Consider the following 16,785-nt stretch of genomic DNA (forward strand, 5'->3'; position numbering starts at 1 on the left):
GCGTTCTCCAATTTTGGAGAAAATGGGCCGGCCATCCTCCAAATGGCCGCGTCGCCACGGAGTCGTAAACTACATTCATAAGCAGCATGACAGGATCTTACAAATACTCTTCTCACCTTTCTCAGTCGAATTCAGAACCACCAGCCGCCCAAACTTCGCGCCGAGGATGCCAGACCCTGGAACTATCAAGGCTTTGACTCGATCTCGCACTGGGATGGTCATGAGCAACCTACGTGCCCTCGCTTGACTGTATAGCGAACACTCTCAATGATCTGTTCTACAAGTATGTTGTCATGGCCGACGAGGACAAATTCATCTTGGGCAAGTCTTACACGACTCTGGGATATGAAGTGTGTTTCATACAAGATAACAAAGTGGGGGTTAACCCGGCTACCTCTGAAGCGACAGGCAGTGTTTAGACATATAATTCAACACGTCGGCGAGTTGCTTCAAACACTTACTTGTTATTCAATGTTAATGCTCACAACTATTTTATCCCAGCATGAGAACAGTGTAGTGAATCTGCCTTTGTGGGTCTAATTAGCTCCTAACAGATAGCTGCCTATACTCGTCAAGCACCTCGCCAATCATTCGTATGAATGTGAACGGGGAATTTCCCTGCATGATGTGGGACCACACTGTGATGATCTGGTCGGGTAGAATAGCAGGCCTGGAAGTGGTGTCAAAAGAGCCGTCATTAGCAGATGATAGGCCCTCGTAAACAACGTCTTTGATCCAATCAACCAGTTGTATTTCATAGTCTGATAAGGAAATTAGTGCCTGGGCATTACTTGCGGCTATAATAATCATCCCAAGAAGGGAATTGCACAAACCTGATAATGGTAAATCTTGCATTGTGTCGTTCACTCGACGAAGCCATTTCTCTAGGAAGACAGAGCAGTCGAGACCACAAAGAGTAGCCTCAACGCTCCAGAGGACTGACTGGTTGTGCTTAAAGTATTGAACGCCCAGTTTGACCAATGTAGCAAGGAGATTAGTTGCATGATAGGCTGCTAAAAGCGAGCTCCATTTCCGATCCACAGGCGGCGATGTTCGAAGCACTTGGGCAATCTCGGCGGGGGCCCAGGTGAATATCTTCCTTGTCGGAAAGATATCAAAACAGTTGCGGACGTACGCAAGGCTCAGTAGGGCACTCGATGTGAAAGGTAAGGGCCCGTTCGGGTCTAAAGGTTCTAAGTTCGACTCTGGGGTTTGTTGCCATAACGAAGTCCATTTCTGCAGAGCAGACCTGTAAATTGAGCAAGCACAACACAGTGTCAGCAATAGATCCCGGCAATAAGGCTCGAAAGCAGATATGGACAGGGCGGAGAGATTACTCAAAAATTGACTCATAATCCTCCAACAACGTCCGCGATAAGTTCCCACAGAGAGATCTCCTCGTCCAGAGAATCTTCTGCAGCAGTCCATGAATTAAAACATAGTTTCCCACGGGTGTGGGGGGTGGGGTGCCATGGTTGGTTTGATTCAGCGGAGACAATAGTGCATCCAGCGTATCACGGTATAGCCCCTGTTCGTTTGGAGTCGCTCGTCGCAGCATGCTCCAGGTTGTTGCATCTGGTGCTGTCCACTCGGGACAAGAGCACGGTAGCCTCAGGTTAATCTCGTCACACCAAATGCTAGGTGGCACATCAAAAGAAATGCTTTGGATTCCAAGGAAACAGAAGGCAAACAGCTTGGTACGTCTTTCTGATTCCTGTTGGGCCCACTGTTCCCAGTCAAGATATTGCTCACTTTGCGCTGTTTCCTCCAAAGGGTTCGATCTTAGAGACTGCCCAAGCAAGCTCTGCAAGACACAAGCTTCGTTTCTCAGGGCCGGGTCTCTTTGCCATGATGCGAAGTGCGCGAGACAGAGTAAGCACCTCAGCTCGTCGATTAACTGCCTGGCCAATGAGGAGCCATTGTCAACTAAGCCTGTCGACTGCTTCATCTCAGCTCGTGCCCTGCGCTGCTGGCTATCCGACAGGAGGGCCTTTGCAAGATAGAACAACTCAGTGGCTGGTGTGACCTCAAACCTATCCATTGCACCAACAGCCAACATAGCTAAGCAAAGCTCTGGTAAGCATGATTCAAGCTTGAATGTTGGAGTGTGAGTAAAGGGGACAAGAGGGTAGAATCCAGTGAAGTATCCAGCCAGATAGCGAGTCAACGCATCGCTGGAAGGTAAACACGGGTTGGGGAATATTTTCTCTACCCTTCCCAGGGAAGAAAGCAGTCTAGAGCGGTCAAAGGGTGTAACACGGGGGCTCGCAAAATGCGGAACAATCTGAGTAGCTGTGATGGGGTTGTCAGTTGCCGTCCCAAGAGGCCATCGGGGAGGGGAACAACACTCACCAAGAGCCAATTGGGGAGCGGGGAATATACTAGGAAATACCGGAGCAGAAGGCCCACGACTGTTGTTCCCGAACTGTGGCCTTTGGCTATCGCCTTCCTGTTGACCTTGTCTCATCAGCAGTAGCGCGATTAAGAAGCACAAGGGACTCACCCCGTGCTTGAGCTCCTTGCTGTGCTAAGGGAGAAATGGAATGATTATCAAGCAGACCTGGTTCAGTCCTAGATTGTGTTAGGGCATATGTGAACCATTGATCGTTTGTGCTGATTATTTACCCAGACGTCTGGTCATGATGTATGCCAGTGAGAAAGTCCGCAGGCTGGGGAATTTGCTCCGGAGCCAGACTCTGTCTTCGGCGAGGACGGGTTTTGTCGGAACGTCTAGGCTCAAAAGCTGAGGATGACCCGACTTGGTGCTGCATCAGGTGCTGATTCTCATTCAAAATCTGCACTGGTAAACTGCTGGGTTCCGAATGACAAGCCAAACGCTCGTGCCGACGCAGCAGGTCGCGTCGAGAGAATAATGCGCCACAATGGCAGGCAAAAGGCCTTTCATTTGTATCTAGATCAAGACTGTTTAGTGTGATTGTCACTACCGTGAGAGACTGTACAAACGTCGTCTTGTGTGGCGTTGCAAATGCTCCAGCCTGCGAAACGTTCGCTGGCAGTAAGTGCAACTGAATTCCCTCCCATCTTTGGGGCTAGGCACGTGGGGTTTTGGCATCAAACAAGGCGTCTTATGAATGGTAGTTCCAACAGAGAGCAAACAGAACTAGAAGTGCTAACACAGATACAAAGTTACAGCCAGATGATAATAATATTGGCGTATCAGCACGTGAGAAACAACACACGCTAACCGAATCTAGTTTAGCGCTGTCGACCCTGATCTATTCTCTTTTTAGAGAGGTACAGTGAAACACCTTCAAATCCCCCAATACAGTCATTTGAGCATTCTATGTGGAAGCTTTGCTACTTCCTTGACTTTGCCATCCGTGCGCAAGATTGCATACATCTATACCAGTAAAGCATAGTCTCTTTTTGTTATGAATCTATAGGAGACACGTGATCGCCTAGCGGCTTGGCCGGATCACCAACTCTTGTGCCCCTGAAGGCTTTACCCATTAGCGGAAAAAGAGAAGAAGCAGTCAAGATAGTTGATATAGTCGTCCATAGAATTGAGATCTATCGGAATGGCATCCGGTCCTCAGTAGGCTACGTATGTGTAGCTGATACAGCATCATTCTGCCCATCTTTCCCCTGAGATCACAACACTTTTGAAGTATAACGAAAAGATCTTTCATGCGAATATCAACTCTACGGACTATGGCGCAAGGATTAAGCAGTCATGGCATTCCCTTGGACGAAAAGGAGCAGGAGAAGAAGGTAAAGATATGTTCTATGGGAGGTGGAATCCTGAAACTGAACCATAGTAAGCATATTTTACGTAGCGTAACTCAACTGTCATATTGCTTCATACTTCAACCGACGTCTCATTAAGCTTCACTGTCGACCGATGCAGGCAGCGGCAAAATGGCATTTCGCCGACCGAGTCCACAGAACTTTATTTTCGCCACTGCACTCTTTGTATTCCGAAAATTATATCTTGAACAAATTTTCCAGCTAAGATACTTACTGTCTAGTACTCCCATACCCATCAAGTATTCATTGGCATGTCATGTCTCTCACTTACACGACGATCCCGCTCCAGGTCAAGGGCGTCAACCTTGACCTGTCCACGATCCACAGCCTTAACTCCCAGCCGCCAATTCTATTTCTGCATGGTTTCGGCTCCTGCAAAGAAGATCTAGCCGATCTACCCCTCCATCCGGCCTTACAACAGTATGGTTTCATCGCCTTCGACGCGCCGGGTTGCGGGCAGTCAACAAGCGACAAACTGTCTGGTATAGACATCCCTTTCCTTGTGGCAACAGCAGAAGCGCTCCTCGCCCATTTCAATATCACCAGCTTTCACCTCATCGGCCACTCAATGGGCGGACTGACCGCGCTCCTCCTCGCACATTGCTATCCGGACCGAGTCCTGAGCTTTGTAGATATCAAGGGCAACCTTGCGCCGGAGGACTGTTTCTTGAGCCGCCAGATCTTCACTTTCCGCTCGGGCGACCCGGAGGCATTCTTCAATGAATTTATCAACCGCATACGAAAGTCAAAGTCCTTTGCTAGCGCTTTGTATGCCAGCACCCTGCGTGCGCGGGTGCGCGCGCCGGCTATACGACCCATCTTTGAGTCGATGGTTCGCCTGTCCGACGAGGAGGATCTGCTGGGCATGTTCCTGGGGCTGCCGTGCCCGAAGATGTTCATGTTTGGGGAGGCGAATCGGGATTTGTCGTATCTGGGGAGGTTGGAGAAGCAGGGCGTGGAGCTCGCTGAGATCTCCGAGAGCGGGCACTTTCCCATGTACTCCAACCCAGTCGAGATGTTCCGTCGGATTGCGGTATTCCTACGCAGTATTAGTTTAGGCTAGGTAAATATGCTATAGGCATAGAGCCGAATAAGAATATAGGACGAGCGACGAACAAATTGGCTGAAGAGTGCAACGGGGTTCGGTGGGCACCCTTTTTAACATAAGGTGCTGACAGCCTGAACGGACAATCTAAATTCCTGCCATCACATAGTCGTAGCAAGGTGAGTCTATGTTTTCATCTTATTTTCATCATTCTAGCGTGACGTTCTGGGAGCTACAGGGCCGAGGGGTAATCTCCCAGGCAGCACAGCCAGACATCCTTACAGCACCAACAAGGGTAAGTTTCACTTCCTTTGAGTTTCGAGGCAATTTGTCGCTTTTCTCAGGCACATTGCTAATGGCGATTGCCCTTGTGCAGAGGAGATCCGTTGAAAGACAGAAATGATACCACGCCAGGCACAAGTGTGATTTCGGGCAGTGTAGCAAGGGGAGACCAATTTACACCCACTCATATAGGAAGCTGCTACCTAAACAATTTATTCTATTACGCAGAGATCAGAACCTCCCTCGTTACAACTTAACCACTCTGCATTTAACCAAATCAACGATTGGAAGCGCTGGGGTTGAGAGTTGAAATCCCGGCTCTCTTGAAAGACCCCTCTTTCCCATCGAACAGTTCTCCTCCCATATAAGCTGTGTTACTCGGGTTTGGCAGCAACAATGACAGTGTGGAAAAGCCTGCGCAACATATTCCACGTTATGCTCAGTCACTATATGCGAATTAGCTTGTGAGCGAAGGAGCTGTAGAAAAGTATTTCTACGAACAGCCTGTTGTGGATATTCTTCCCAAAGGAAGAAGATATACATGATATTCTTCTTTCAGTGCCCGGATCTGTCCTGGCTGCAAGCATGTCATTGAGAACATTCCAATCTGCAGAACGTTAGCGAATCTAAGGTGAAGCAGGACACATGAAAGAAGCAGAAGAACTCACATCCATCAATATGTGATCCCACGAACCTGGTGTTTGACGCTTCTGAAGTGCATTCACTAATCTTTCTCGCATTGACCTCATACGGTCACTCATATGGAACAGATCATTTTGCCACTGCTGTTTCAAGTCTTTGTCTCCGAGTACTTTTGCCATAGTTCTAGCGCCGTTGATAGGGGATGTTGTTATCTCAGCGCGAGACAGTCGTGTAAGCATGTTGTGGACCTTCAATCTAGTGACCTCCGTCCGGCATACAACGTGGAGCGCGCCGACACGTTCGCCATACAGACCAAAGTTCTGGGGAAATGATTGCGCCACTAAAATTTCCAGCGACGCGTTGCGGAAGAAATGCCGTACGGACCAGACATCTTCAGCCAAATCTCCGGTGGCAAAGTCCTGGCTACGGGTGAATTTTAGCTTATTGAGCAATTTCGGATTAGGGAAACGCCACTCACTAGGCCAGATCAAAGAAAGGAACAAGCTTTTTCTGTTCCCAAACATTGGCAATGGCCTTCCACTGATCCTTGGTAAAGTCGTGCCCAGTAGGATTATGTGCGCAGCCGTGCAAGACCACAACGTCACCCTCTGTGGCCTTCAGCTGGAGGGTGGATATTATCCCGTTGTAATCGATAGTAAATGATTTATTATCGAAGTAGGGGTATGTCTGACGCTTGATGCCGCTGTCTAGTAACCGCCAGATTTCGTGATGATTGATCCACGTGGGGTCCGAGATCCAGACTGTCCGAGGGCAGCTAGACTTGGTCAAAAGTAAGGCACCGAGGTGATTTGCCCCGGTGCCCGCAATAGTCTGGATGGAAGCGATGGTCTTGACCTCCTCGGCTGTTGCACCAAATACAAGTCTTTGGGCACTATCGAGCAGTCCAGCATGGCCGAGGATCGGCAAATGTTCGTGATCCGCGGTTGGATCGCTTAGCAAGGCTTGCTTGGCCATAGCTAGACATATTTAGTAAGAGAGATCGTCAAGGCTGCAGTGATTAACGTTACCTTTCGTACAGACGGCAAGATCTAAGGCTTTGCATCTTCGTCACGGTAGAACCCCGGAGTGAGATCAAATTTGCAAGGCGATGGATCTTCCTTGTACGCCTCAATCAAGGCAAAAGCAACGTCGAGCGTTCCCTCAGAAAGACCAGCAAATTGGGACATCGACGAGGTGATTCACAGCGCGTCCGAAATGAAAGGAATAAAGTGGTCAAAAGCGCTCTTAAAATTGTGCTGTATGCTACTTGGATTTATAGCCAGTGAGGGTGAGTTACATGCCGCCATGCGTATCGCAACTCGCTGCTCGCCCTGTCGAGCCTCGGCACACTGTCAATTTACCGATCTGGGTTCCGCAACACATACGGGGTGGTAATGGGGTCCCCGGACGTTGCTATCAGCTGGAGACTTCCAGCGAAATCGGGATCGGCATAGTTCGCATAGTTCGGGATCGGCGAACCCATGCCGATACCGATATGATGAAGCTTTGATTACTTTCTTGGTGAATAAAAGCCATGCCACTACTCACTCGAGGCATTTCCTTATTGACAACCTTCATGATTTCGATTACCAACCGAAGTCGACACCATGAGTCAATCCAGCATATTGGACCGACTTTCGGCGCTCGACACCAATACGTTGTCTGATGCCTTGGATTTTCTAGGCCTTCAAGGAGCCACATACGGCCTGCGGCCACTCTGGGACTGTCCAAAGATTGTTGGACGCGCAAGCACAGTGAAAGTGGGCCCAAAGACTGATGCTGCTCCCTCGGCCCATCTTCTCACCCCGGTGATAGATGCGGTAATGACGGATGATCGCATTCTCGTCATCTCCGGAGGCATAGATGGCATCTCGTGCTGGGGCGATATCCTCGCTAATGCCTCGAAAGCGAAACGCATCCGTGGAACCATCATCGATGGCATGAGTCGCGACATCGACGGCAGCCGTGAGGTCGGCTATCCCGTTTACGGTCGTGGCGTGACTATGATCAGCGCGCGTAATCGACTGGTGCAAGTTTATTCCGGTACACCGCTGCAGATACGCGGCATCATGGTCAACCAAGACGACTATGTTATCGCCGATAGATGCGGGGCAGTGTTCGTCCCGGCGAAGCGCATTGAAGAGGTCTTGGAATTGGGCGAGCGGATCGACCGTCGCCAGAGCCTTATGATCCAGGCCGTTCGAGCCGGTCACCCCGTGTCAGAGGTCATGCATGACACGCAATTTGAAGCCATCTGCGAGAGTACACCATCATTGGCAGTCGCGACAGCCGCGCGATCTTCCACCCGAAATCCCAAGAAAGCTAAGGCCGAGGATCAAGAGTTGGTAGCGCTGTTCGCTGATTCAGACACCCCTGGAGTCTCTGACGCGCTTGATAAGCTTGGGATTCCGGGACAGGCGTTCGGTATTATGCCTCTGACTGACTCCAAAAAGGTTACCGTCGGTCCGGCCTTCACTGTTCGTTATGTACCCGCCAGCGAGCCGCCGGGAAGCGTTGGCGATTTCATTGACGACGTTGCCATAGGCGATGTGGTAGTCATCGACAACGGTGGCCGCTCCGATTGTACCGTTTGGGGCGACATAATGACTCAGTACGCCGGAATACGAGGCGTTGCTGGAGCTGTTATCGACGGTGTGTGCCGCGATGTGAACCGTGCGATTGAGGATGACTACCCGCTTTTCACCGCTGGACGTTGGATGCGAACCGGCAAGGACCGGGTTCAGGTGGGAGGGGTCAACGAGTCGATCGGCATCGGCAAGGTACGTGTCAACCCTCGCGATATCGTTGTTGCCGATGCAAACGGTGTCGTTATTGTTCCACGCGATCGAGCGCGTGAGGTGGCCGAAATCGCACGAAGGATCGAGGAAAGTGAAGCCGGAATCCGAGAAATGATCGCTGGCGGATCCACAATCTCAGAGGCGCGAGAGAAGCTCGGTTATCACACACTGCAGCGTAAGGGATAAAGGTTAGCAGAAAAAGGTCCCCTGGCGACGAGACATTGGGAACATAAGCTGCTTCCTCTGGTTTAGTTAACACTCTTCCAAATTACAAATTGATGTCAAGAGAAGCAGCCATTTTCAGTGCCTGATTTACCATCACTTAACGTTGGGGTGTTGTAATCTTTTACTTTCGTTTATACATCCTTAGGCAGTTATACCTGTCTCATATGCACCATTCAAACTAAACCCTCAGCTTTTGGGAGAGCCAGCTTATAATTTTTCGGTTATAATAATAATAAGGGTTCTCTAAGACTAATGAACCAGCCTCTGGCCCTTGAAAGCTACCAACTGGAAATTGAACAAATACCGGTGGATATCCCATGTAACTCTACATACTCTACTGTAGATAACCGGTGATCGCTCTGAGATCATGGGGTCAGCCGCTTACTGAGCATCCTAACCCCTAAGCTGGCACTGAGTGGGCTCTAAGGGGAACCTAAACTAGCTCAATAAGGATGGCCTATGAAGGTTGCAAGCCATGGAAATAAGGCTTAGGTTGTCTTGCGCCCCAAGTCCCGTTCCTTGTGGGACTAGATCTCTGGTTTCGGCGTCGGCTTCAAGCTCAGCTCGGGCTAAATCTGTTTTCCCGATACTGAGTAACTCGAATGCTCTCCCATTGCCCCATTGCGACTATTTTCAGATGAAATTTACAAGTCACTCTCGACATAAATATCGCTGCCTATTATGCCAGCCGTCTTCATTGCTCCTTTCTTTGTATTGCAGCGCGGTCTTCTCTAGACGTCCCCATAATCTATCGGAAGCTCCTAACGCAGAATGTTATACTCATCACCCATGACAACCTCGATTTACAACCCACGTTTGCGCCTGCTAAATGCTCTTCGAGCCACTTCGAAGCCTATTATGACCTTTTTAGGGCTTCCGTCCTTTCGCACAGCCCAAATCGTAGCTCAGACCGGCGTTGATGTCAGCGTTGCCCTCCTTCTATAGTTTATAATCTCACTAATGATCGTCAAGGGCATAATCATCGATTGTGAGCATGGCCATATCAGCGACGATTCCATGCACAGCGCAACTGCCGCCATCGCTGCTTTGGGAGTGTCGCCGCTTGTTCGTCTTCGAATGACTCACGCAGATTTGATTAAACGAGCTTTGGATGCTGGTGCACAGTAAGGGACACTAATATATACTATTCTAGTTACTAAAGGTGTTATAAGCGGCATCGTTGTACCTCAGATCAATACGGCCGAAGAAGCCAGGACAGTTGTCTCTCATTCAAAATTCCCTCCACAAGGGCTTCGAGGACAAGGCTCAGCGTTTCCAGCCATCGCTCATGGCACCGACATCGCGACATACCTGGAAACAGCGAACGAAACGCTCATCACCTGTGTTCAAATTGAATCGAAAGTGGGGGTCGAGAATGTTGACGCTATCTGTGCTGTACCTGGTGTCGGTTAGTGATTGCCACAAACCTGGAGAATGGTTTCGCTAACCTCTATCAAGATATGATTTTCATTGGGCCGAATGACCTTGCCCTATCAGTCCTTGGTTATCTTCCTGCAAAAGAAACCGAGCCTGAATTTGTCGACGCCATAGAAAAGATCGTAACTGCAGCCAGGAAGCATGGGAAATGGGTTTGTCGATTATCAAACAACGGGGCTTTGTGCAAGGAGCATCTGAAAGTGTTTGATACTGTGGCAATGAGTTATGATATTCGGGCGATTCAAAACTGGTATACAACTGAATTGCAAGTTGCGCGCTCGTGATACCTTTACGGGATAGACAAGAGTATGCAGATATCTGCCTGAATGGCTGTTTTATAATTATCCTTCTATTACATCCAGGTTGGGATGTACAGGTTCCCTTAAACATAAGACTTGAAATATTATCATATTTAATGTGAATCTCGGTGAGGCCGTTGCAATTTCCTCTCAACTAATCACCAGCCGTGGCTGCATGCCATTGATGGGCATCCAAGCGCTTACTGCGGCGATAGGCAGAGTGAATGGACATATAGCTCGGAGCCTGGGACTAGGTAGGCCGTATGCGGGAAAGACACGGTGAGCGGCATGGGAGCTATTCAAGGGAAGTCCTAGGCTTCTTGAGTAAAGTGGATTTCCTTAACCCTGACCCGCCGCCGAAGCGGAATGCAGCCTATAAAACCTATATGTGTCCCCGTACGTATGTGGAGAGTGCATCACTCCCTAATATACATCCTCGTCGAGGCCTATCCAAGGGATATCTTATAAGGTAATGCAACGATGTGAGTTCTTTTTAGCATATCTGGGCTGGAACAGTCAAGAACAACTTGCTTGACGCTGTCCATTGACTGCACGGTTCAAAAGAGAGCTCCAGCCTTAATGAGTAAGTCCTAGAAACAAGACATGAGTGAAAGGTAGGTGGAAGACTTGGCTTGTCCGGGAGAACTATCGGCAAATCAAGAACTCCAGTATATATTTCGGTCCGCATGCCGTCGTCCTGAACCGAATCCCTCGTTCTGAGAACTTGACTCCTGGGAACGTTTCTATTACATATCGCATCGTTTCCCGCATATTCAAGACCCGCAAAGATGGCGTACCGCGAGCAATCGGGGAATGGGCACATTGGACACATGTACACTCTCCTCGCATAGAACAGCCACCTCTTCTGATCGCCGAAGATAGCATACTCTATCGCATGAGCCAGCGTAGATTCATCTCCGAAGGGATACGTCGGCGGCGAATTGGCGACCTCTCCGTCCATGCCACACACCCAGCGGCTATTCATTATTGCCCCCCTAGCCAGACAAACTCAACATCAGACACACTCACCACAAGCGTCAGGATAAATTTCCAGTATCAGACCACAAGCGGTCGTCCTTTACCAGACCTTCGAAAAGCTCGTTTAGAGCTTAACGCAATCACATCGTTTGCTGTTGAGCCCTGGCCCGATTATCCCTATTTGATGGGCCCATCTAATTAAAACGCGCATTATGCCCACGACATAGAGGCTGTTAGTGTGCCATCTCTGTCAGCACAAAAAATACTTTGGAACTCAACAGTGTCATAGGCAAGTGAAATTCGAACCTGTTCGATATTGCTTTCCGAGCTCCAGAATCTGAGTTGGTTATTTCCAAAGGCTGCCCCAAATGGAGGAACTGATGTTTTCCAATCGACCAGGGGACGGGTATGTTAGTCTCATTGCCATCTATTTTGACCTTGGTCCTGCCTGTGTACGTATCAGTGTACTGCCGTCCGGATTTAGCTCCAGATCGTCAAAGCGAACCTTCTAGCGAAACACTCAACTGGGCCAGGGACAATGGTTGTGATGGAATAAATGTTACTGTGCCCTGAATGCGATCGTCGACGCTGTATATTCTGCTCAGAATGGTCTAATTATCCGATGAACGATCGCCATGTGAAAAGAGCTCTCCTGCAAAACCATCAAGAGCCATTTGGTTCATAATGGCTCGATCATTATCCCAGAACGCCATATCCTCTCAAGCCAAACTCATTTTACCAGTTATCAATATCCCCCTAGCATGCTTCGGCCCAAACTGTCGTGTTCTCCGAGAGTCTACCGGACGTCAAAGTTCAATGATCTCAGTGGCGAATGCTCACCCTTTTCCTGTTGAGACGACCCAAAGTTTTCGCCCGGGTTGTCACCCTCGGCAAACTTACAAGATGCCGAGTGTGGTTTTGCCCCACTGTAGAGATTTCCATCTCCCTTCGTTTTCCATATACAGGTTTCTCAAATATAGTAATAGTAGGGGACTTTATCGACGAAAAACTTCAGTCTTCCCAGGCAATGCTTATTCACAGACATCAGCCCAAGCGGCAGAAGAAAAAGCCAGTCTCGTGCGTCACAAGCGCCCCCTTTCATCTGCTTGCTACCATCTCTTCTGCTCTGCCCTAACCTCTGGATACTAGTTGCAATCGATGTCATACTCACAAAGTTAGATGTTCCGGCGAACAGCCATGTGCCCGATGTCGTCAAGCTGGCTGTGGTGCTCTGTGTGAATATCAGCAGCGTGACAGGAAGCTCAAGGTCAATGAAAGGTAACGACTCCTGCTCTTGCAGCCGACACTATCTAATATACAATTCTCACTCTTTCACCTAGCTATGTTGATCAGATACTCCTTGAGAACGCTCATCTCAAAGATCGATTGGAGAACCTCACTTCTTCTCGCTCATCACCTGCTACTTCAGACCAAATCTCATCTTATGCTCAAGGCCCTTATCGCGCAGTCCAAAATCTACTGCTAGGAGAGCGCGCTTGGTTCTATCCTTACGATCCTTCAGCCCCTCCTATATATATGGGAGCCGCTGCCTGCACGGCCTTCGCGACGCGATTGCGGCAATTTCTTACCCGGAACCCGAATGCAGCTCACATTGCTCGAACTCAATACACACCGGAGGCATTACTGCTCGAGGGAGAGACCCAATGGCCGGGGCTTCCACAAGCTCGTTTACTCCTCCGCATTGCCTTCAACCAATTAAGCCGCGTCTATCATCTTTTCCTGCGCAAGTCTACCATGGAGCAATTGGAGTCAATCTATCGAGACCCATCTAAACGTGATGACCCGTCTTTGACATGCAAATTTTTCGCTCTTTTCGCCTTAGGGGAGGTATACTCCTCTCGATCTGATTCTTCGTCTCAAGATCGTGTGCCAGGTACCAAATATTATGTTCGAGCAATGAATTTGACATCCATTTTACCAGAACGGCCTGCGTTGACTCATATCGAAAGTCTGTTGCTATTGGTTTGTATCCTCGTCACTATACAATGCCGTGCATATACAACTATACTAACACGCAGCATCCCTAGTCTCTCTTTTCATACTTCCTCAATCGACGTCATGCAGCGTACATGTTGATTGGCAACACCGTGCGTCTTGGTCTGATACTAGGATTAAACCATAACATCTCTGAGCGCCAATGCACGGATCCCACAGAGCGACAGCACCGAATTCGGCTCTGGTGGGCGATATATGTCTATGATCGTATGTGGAGTTCTAAAATAGGTTTTCCACTTCAGATCCGAGATGATGATATTCATGTCGACATGCCATCCCAAGTCTCTTGCCCTGCGTATGAGGAGCAGTTCTCCGATACCTCATACTTAGTCGCCAGCATTCAGCTAGCTCGAATCATCGGTCAAGTTATTGACAAAATCTACAGCCACAAGCAGCATCCAGAGTCGTTCTTGCAAAGAGAACAGCAACTGTTGCTTGCTCAGCAGGAGTGGCTGCAGTCACTCCCAGCACACATCAAGCTACACACCGATGGAGGTTCCCCACCGAAGCATATCGTCTCTCTTCATCTGCAGTTCAACCAGGTGAGTTTACTTGTATCGGCAAGCCTATTAATTTACTGAAGACTTACAGTGTGTCATTTTGGCTACACGCCCTATTATTCTTCACGCTCTTCTCCATCAACGAGGTCATCAAGAAAATAGCGAAGACCCCCTCCCCCAGCCTGTCATTACCCTGAGTGAAGCCTGTATCCATGCTGCACGGCATTCGCATGCTCTCATCATTGAAGAATGGGTCAATGGCTCTCTGCCTATATACGGATACTTCTATGCTCAGTACTTGTTCTCTTCTGCCACAGTTCTTGTCATATCCGGGCTTCTGCCAGCTTTCGGCAACCCCGCAGATCTCGACTCCCTCGAGGTAGCGATCGAAATATTGTCTCGTATGAGTGATCATGGAAACCTTGCGGCTGCGGAGTTCCACGAGAATCTCAAGCAAGTCAAACAATCTTTATCAGGCGATGTCGGTAAAAGTTTCGAGAAAGACGGTCAGTTACCCCGACAATCGCTCCAAAGGTCCTTCTCGCTCCCTCCAACAAGAGACCGGGCCATCGAAAACGGTGGCGTTTCACCTCTCCCTGCTGCAGGCTTCACCACTGAAATGGCCTTCTTGGAGCCAATGATGCAGGACTTTCTCGGTATTCCAGATAATGGGATTGAAGCCATCCATCCTGATTTACTATCTATCGGAGAGTCAACCGGGGAGGATTTTTGGTCAACGACCTTTTGGACGTCGTAATCAAGTTGTCAAAGACTTATAATTATAAAGATCCTTCCGCGAGATAGTACCGGAACTTGGAGAAACTTGGGTACGTTCTATGTAGTCGATCTCGGTAATTAGTCTTGGAAGCCTCGTCTATGAGTACTCCCTTCTCCCACTCCTTCTTCTATGGTTGAGCTCCGCATCTTTGGATTTAGGCTTAGAGACCCTTCTATCAGTCTAAGTGACGTTTTATTAGTCATAAAGACCTTGGCCTTCCCCCTAAGTTTTATACAAATTTCGGACGTCATGTGGTCGTTATGGTAAAGTCGTGGTTTTGATGAGGAGGCGATTAATGTAACACGAGAACTGCAGCGAAGAATAAACAACGAGCAGGTACCGCGCAAGCAGCATTCAGATCGTACCAAACGAATGAGCAAACCTGAAGGTCCTCTTCGGAATATCTGTAACTACTAGAACAGTGGCAGCTTGAAGCAGGGGAACGCCCCATAGATCTCCAAGCAGCTTTTTTACTGGTGAGTCAATTAATTTTTGCCGGGATCAAACATAGTTTATTCCCCTCTTCAAAAATGAACACAATTAACGACTCTTTGAAGAGCTGGTTGGCAGCAGGCTTCTTCAACTACGATCTCTCGTGGGATTGCTACCGTCAAGTGTGCTCCATTGGACGACACTTAGGAATTTTCACAGTTGACGTGGAATACATGGAGGGCTCAGATGTGCCAGGGGAATATGGTAGTACATTGACTGACTGCACATTAACCAAAAGCCAAAATGAATACGTGTCCTAGCAGCTACTGCAAACCGACTGTCTATTTAGGCAGCTCTTTAGCAAATTGCCAGTTATACCCTTTGGTAGCTGGTGTGTGTGCTTTCCTGACCTGCCTCTCCATCCGGATGGAGTCACACCATAATCTTCCCTTCAAGTGTATTTCATTGTTAGTATGAGATTTGCGTTTATTACTTTGAGGTTTCTAGAATTTCTTGATACACATAGTCTTGATTTAGAGGACTAAGTAATAGAGCTTGTCCTTAAGCTCAAATCTATGGTAGCTGAATGGGACTTAGTATGTCTTTCAGTATCACTATCTATATTATATTCTTCCACTAACAAAGGAAGGAGTGTTTATTTGGAGCTATAGTAGAGCTGGTAGACACATGTCTTTATGCTGACCTCCTCTTTAGTAGCCACTTCCTAATCATATTATTTTAACAATCTATAAAAACATCCTATCCCTTGCAGCAGATTCCTAAATCATCACTTAATACAGCCTGTTAGTTAATTTATATATTAGAGCACTGGTCTAAATTGCCAAATGGGCAACCCCTACAATATGATCAGGTGTGTATATCCAAGGATCTAGACAGGATGTAGCAACTAACTAGTTGAAACCTTAGTCTTATTTTGTCCTACCCAGTCATCCATATATTAACCCTTCTGTCAAACACCCTATCCAATCCTGACACAACAACCGCTCAGGCTGGCCTTTCCTTAACCATCTGCTTTGGCTCCATGTTGCGTAAGTGGTCAGAGGAGAGAAACTAGGTGGGCGCCCACCTGGCATTTGTATTCAACATACTTAACAAAGTCTGCTGACGTGTTATTTATATGAAGACACTATCAACCACACAGCAGTAGCCATTTCTGATGGGAAACCTACTCCACATCATCATCCAGTTCTTCAACTGCTTCTGCCGCCACGCAGACGACCCATATGACCAATCAGTATACCCAGTTCATCCCGCTGAAAGCTTGCTAGCAACTGCTATCCCGGCAACCACTGCGCAACATACAGCCCTGCCGGTCCTCATACGACGCGCACCTAGAGTACCTTCTAAACCACACATCTCACAAGACCAAGCTCAAACGGAGAGGGTGGGCCAATCTGGGACGGAACTGAAGCCTCGGCCATATTTATCGTCAGCATCGCACGCCAAGGATATGGTTGTCAAGCCTCCCTCTCAAATGTAAGAAAAGGCGTTAATCATAGAAGTGAGAAAGCATGCTAGTCAGCCCAGGGTAGTCTGATAGCACCAGTTCTATGCAATCTCTTGT

The 16,785-nt window shown here is 48.4% G+C and overlaps 6 protein-coding genes across 6 annotated transcripts; 4 read left to right on the forward strand and 2 right to left on the reverse strand.

The window, feature by feature from the left end:
- Nucleotides 1–61: 61 nt before the first annotated feature.
- On the reverse strand, nt 62–3,113 carry BDW43DRAFT_260479 (fungal specific transcription factor domain-containing protein). The gene is made up of 4 exons (XM_032040210.1): nt 2,353–3,113; nt 1,338–2,292; nt 834–1,249; nt 62–761 (listed from the first exon to the last, which is right to left on the reverse strand). The coding sequence occupies exons 1-4, from the start codon at nt 2,465–2,467 to the stop codon at nt 541–543; spliced, it is 1,707 nt and encodes a 568-aa protein (XP_031905878.1). The 5' UTR covers nt 2,468–3,113; the 3' UTR covers nt 62–540.
- A 667-nt stretch (nt 3,114–3,780) lies between these two features.
- Nucleotides 3,781–4,831, forward strand: BDW43DRAFT_319298 (alpha/beta-hydrolase; the record flags this gene model as incomplete). The annotated part of the gene is made up of 1 exon (XM_032048885.1): nt 3,781–4,831. Exon 1 carries the CDS (start codon nt 4,025–4,027, stop codon nt 4,829–4,831), a length of 807 nt encoding a protein of 268 aa, XP_031905879.1. The 5' UTR covers nt 3,781–4,024.
- Nucleotides 4,832–5,469: 638 nt separating this feature from the next.
- Nucleotides 5,470–6,924, reverse strand: BDW43DRAFT_296400 (PLP-dependent transferase; the record flags this gene model as incomplete). The annotated part of the gene is made up of 5 exons (XM_032044205.1): nt 5,470–5,509; nt 5,593–5,702; nt 5,764–6,160; nt 6,216–6,714; nt 6,810–6,924. 5 exons carry the CDS (start codon nt 6,922–6,924, stop codon nt 5,470–5,472), a joined length of 1,161 nt encoding a protein of 386 aa, XP_031905880.1.
- Nucleotides 6,925–7,036: 112 nt separating this feature from the next.
- BDW43DRAFT_260484 (RraA family protein) lies at nt 7,037–8,807 on the forward strand. The gene has a single exon (XM_032040211.1). It carries the CDS (start codon nt 7,345–7,347, stop codon nt 8,719–8,721), a length of 1,377 nt encoding a protein of 458 aa, XP_031905881.1. The 5' UTR covers nt 7,037–7,344; the 3' UTR covers nt 8,722–8,807.
- A 511-nt stretch (nt 8,808–9,318) lies between these two features.
- Nucleotides 9,319–10,481, forward strand: BDW43DRAFT_319304 (HpcH/HpaI aldolase family protein; the record flags this gene model as incomplete). Its single annotated transcript, XM_032048886.1, has 4 exons — nt 9,319–9,681; nt 9,733–9,884; nt 9,933–10,168; nt 10,219–10,481. The coding sequence occupies exons 1-4, from the start codon at nt 9,532–9,534 to the stop codon at nt 10,479–10,481; spliced, it is 801 nt and encodes a 266-aa protein (XP_031905882.1). The 5' UTR covers nt 9,319–9,531.
- A 2,020-nt stretch (nt 10,482–12,501) lies between these two features.
- BDW43DRAFT_319306 (Zn(II)2Cys6 transcription factor) lies at nt 12,502–14,747 on the forward strand (the record flags this gene model as incomplete). The annotated part of the gene is made up of 5 exons (XM_032048887.1): nt 12,502–12,551; nt 12,624–12,752; nt 12,815–13,457; nt 13,523–14,032; nt 14,082–14,747. The coding sequence occupies 5 exons, from the start codon at nt 12,502–12,504 to the stop codon at nt 14,745–14,747; spliced, it is 1,998 nt and encodes a 665-aa protein (XP_031905883.1).
- Nucleotides 14,748–16,785: the final 2,038 nt, after the last annotated feature.

This window comes from Aspergillus alliaceus (assembly GCF_009176365.1).
Source record: "Aspergillus alliaceus strain CBS 536.65 unplaced genomic scaffold BDW43scaffold_2, whole genome shotgun sequence".
Classification (NCBI taxonomy): Eukaryota; Fungi; Ascomycota; class Eurotiomycetes; order Eurotiales; family Aspergillaceae; genus Aspergillus; species Aspergillus alliaceus.

Bases quoted from the DNA above. Each gene is read 5' to 3' on its own strand.
- BDW43DRAFT_260479 (XM_032040210.1), bottom strand. From the start codon at position 2,467: ATGAGACAAGGTCAACAGGAAGGCGATAGCCAAAGGCCACAGTTCGGG. The intron at 1,250-1,337 runs GTAATCTCTCCG...CTCAATTTACAG, and splicing joins GATTATGAGTCAATTTTTGA to GTCTGCTCTGCAGAAATGGA. The intron at 762-833 runs GTTTGTGCAATT...TTTCCTTATCAG, and splicing joins GCAAGATTTACCATTATCAG to ACTATGAAATACAACTGGTT.
- BDW43DRAFT_260484 (XM_032040211.1), top strand. From the start codon at position 7,345: ATGAGTCAATCCAGCATATTGGACCGACTTTCGGCGCTCGACACCAAT.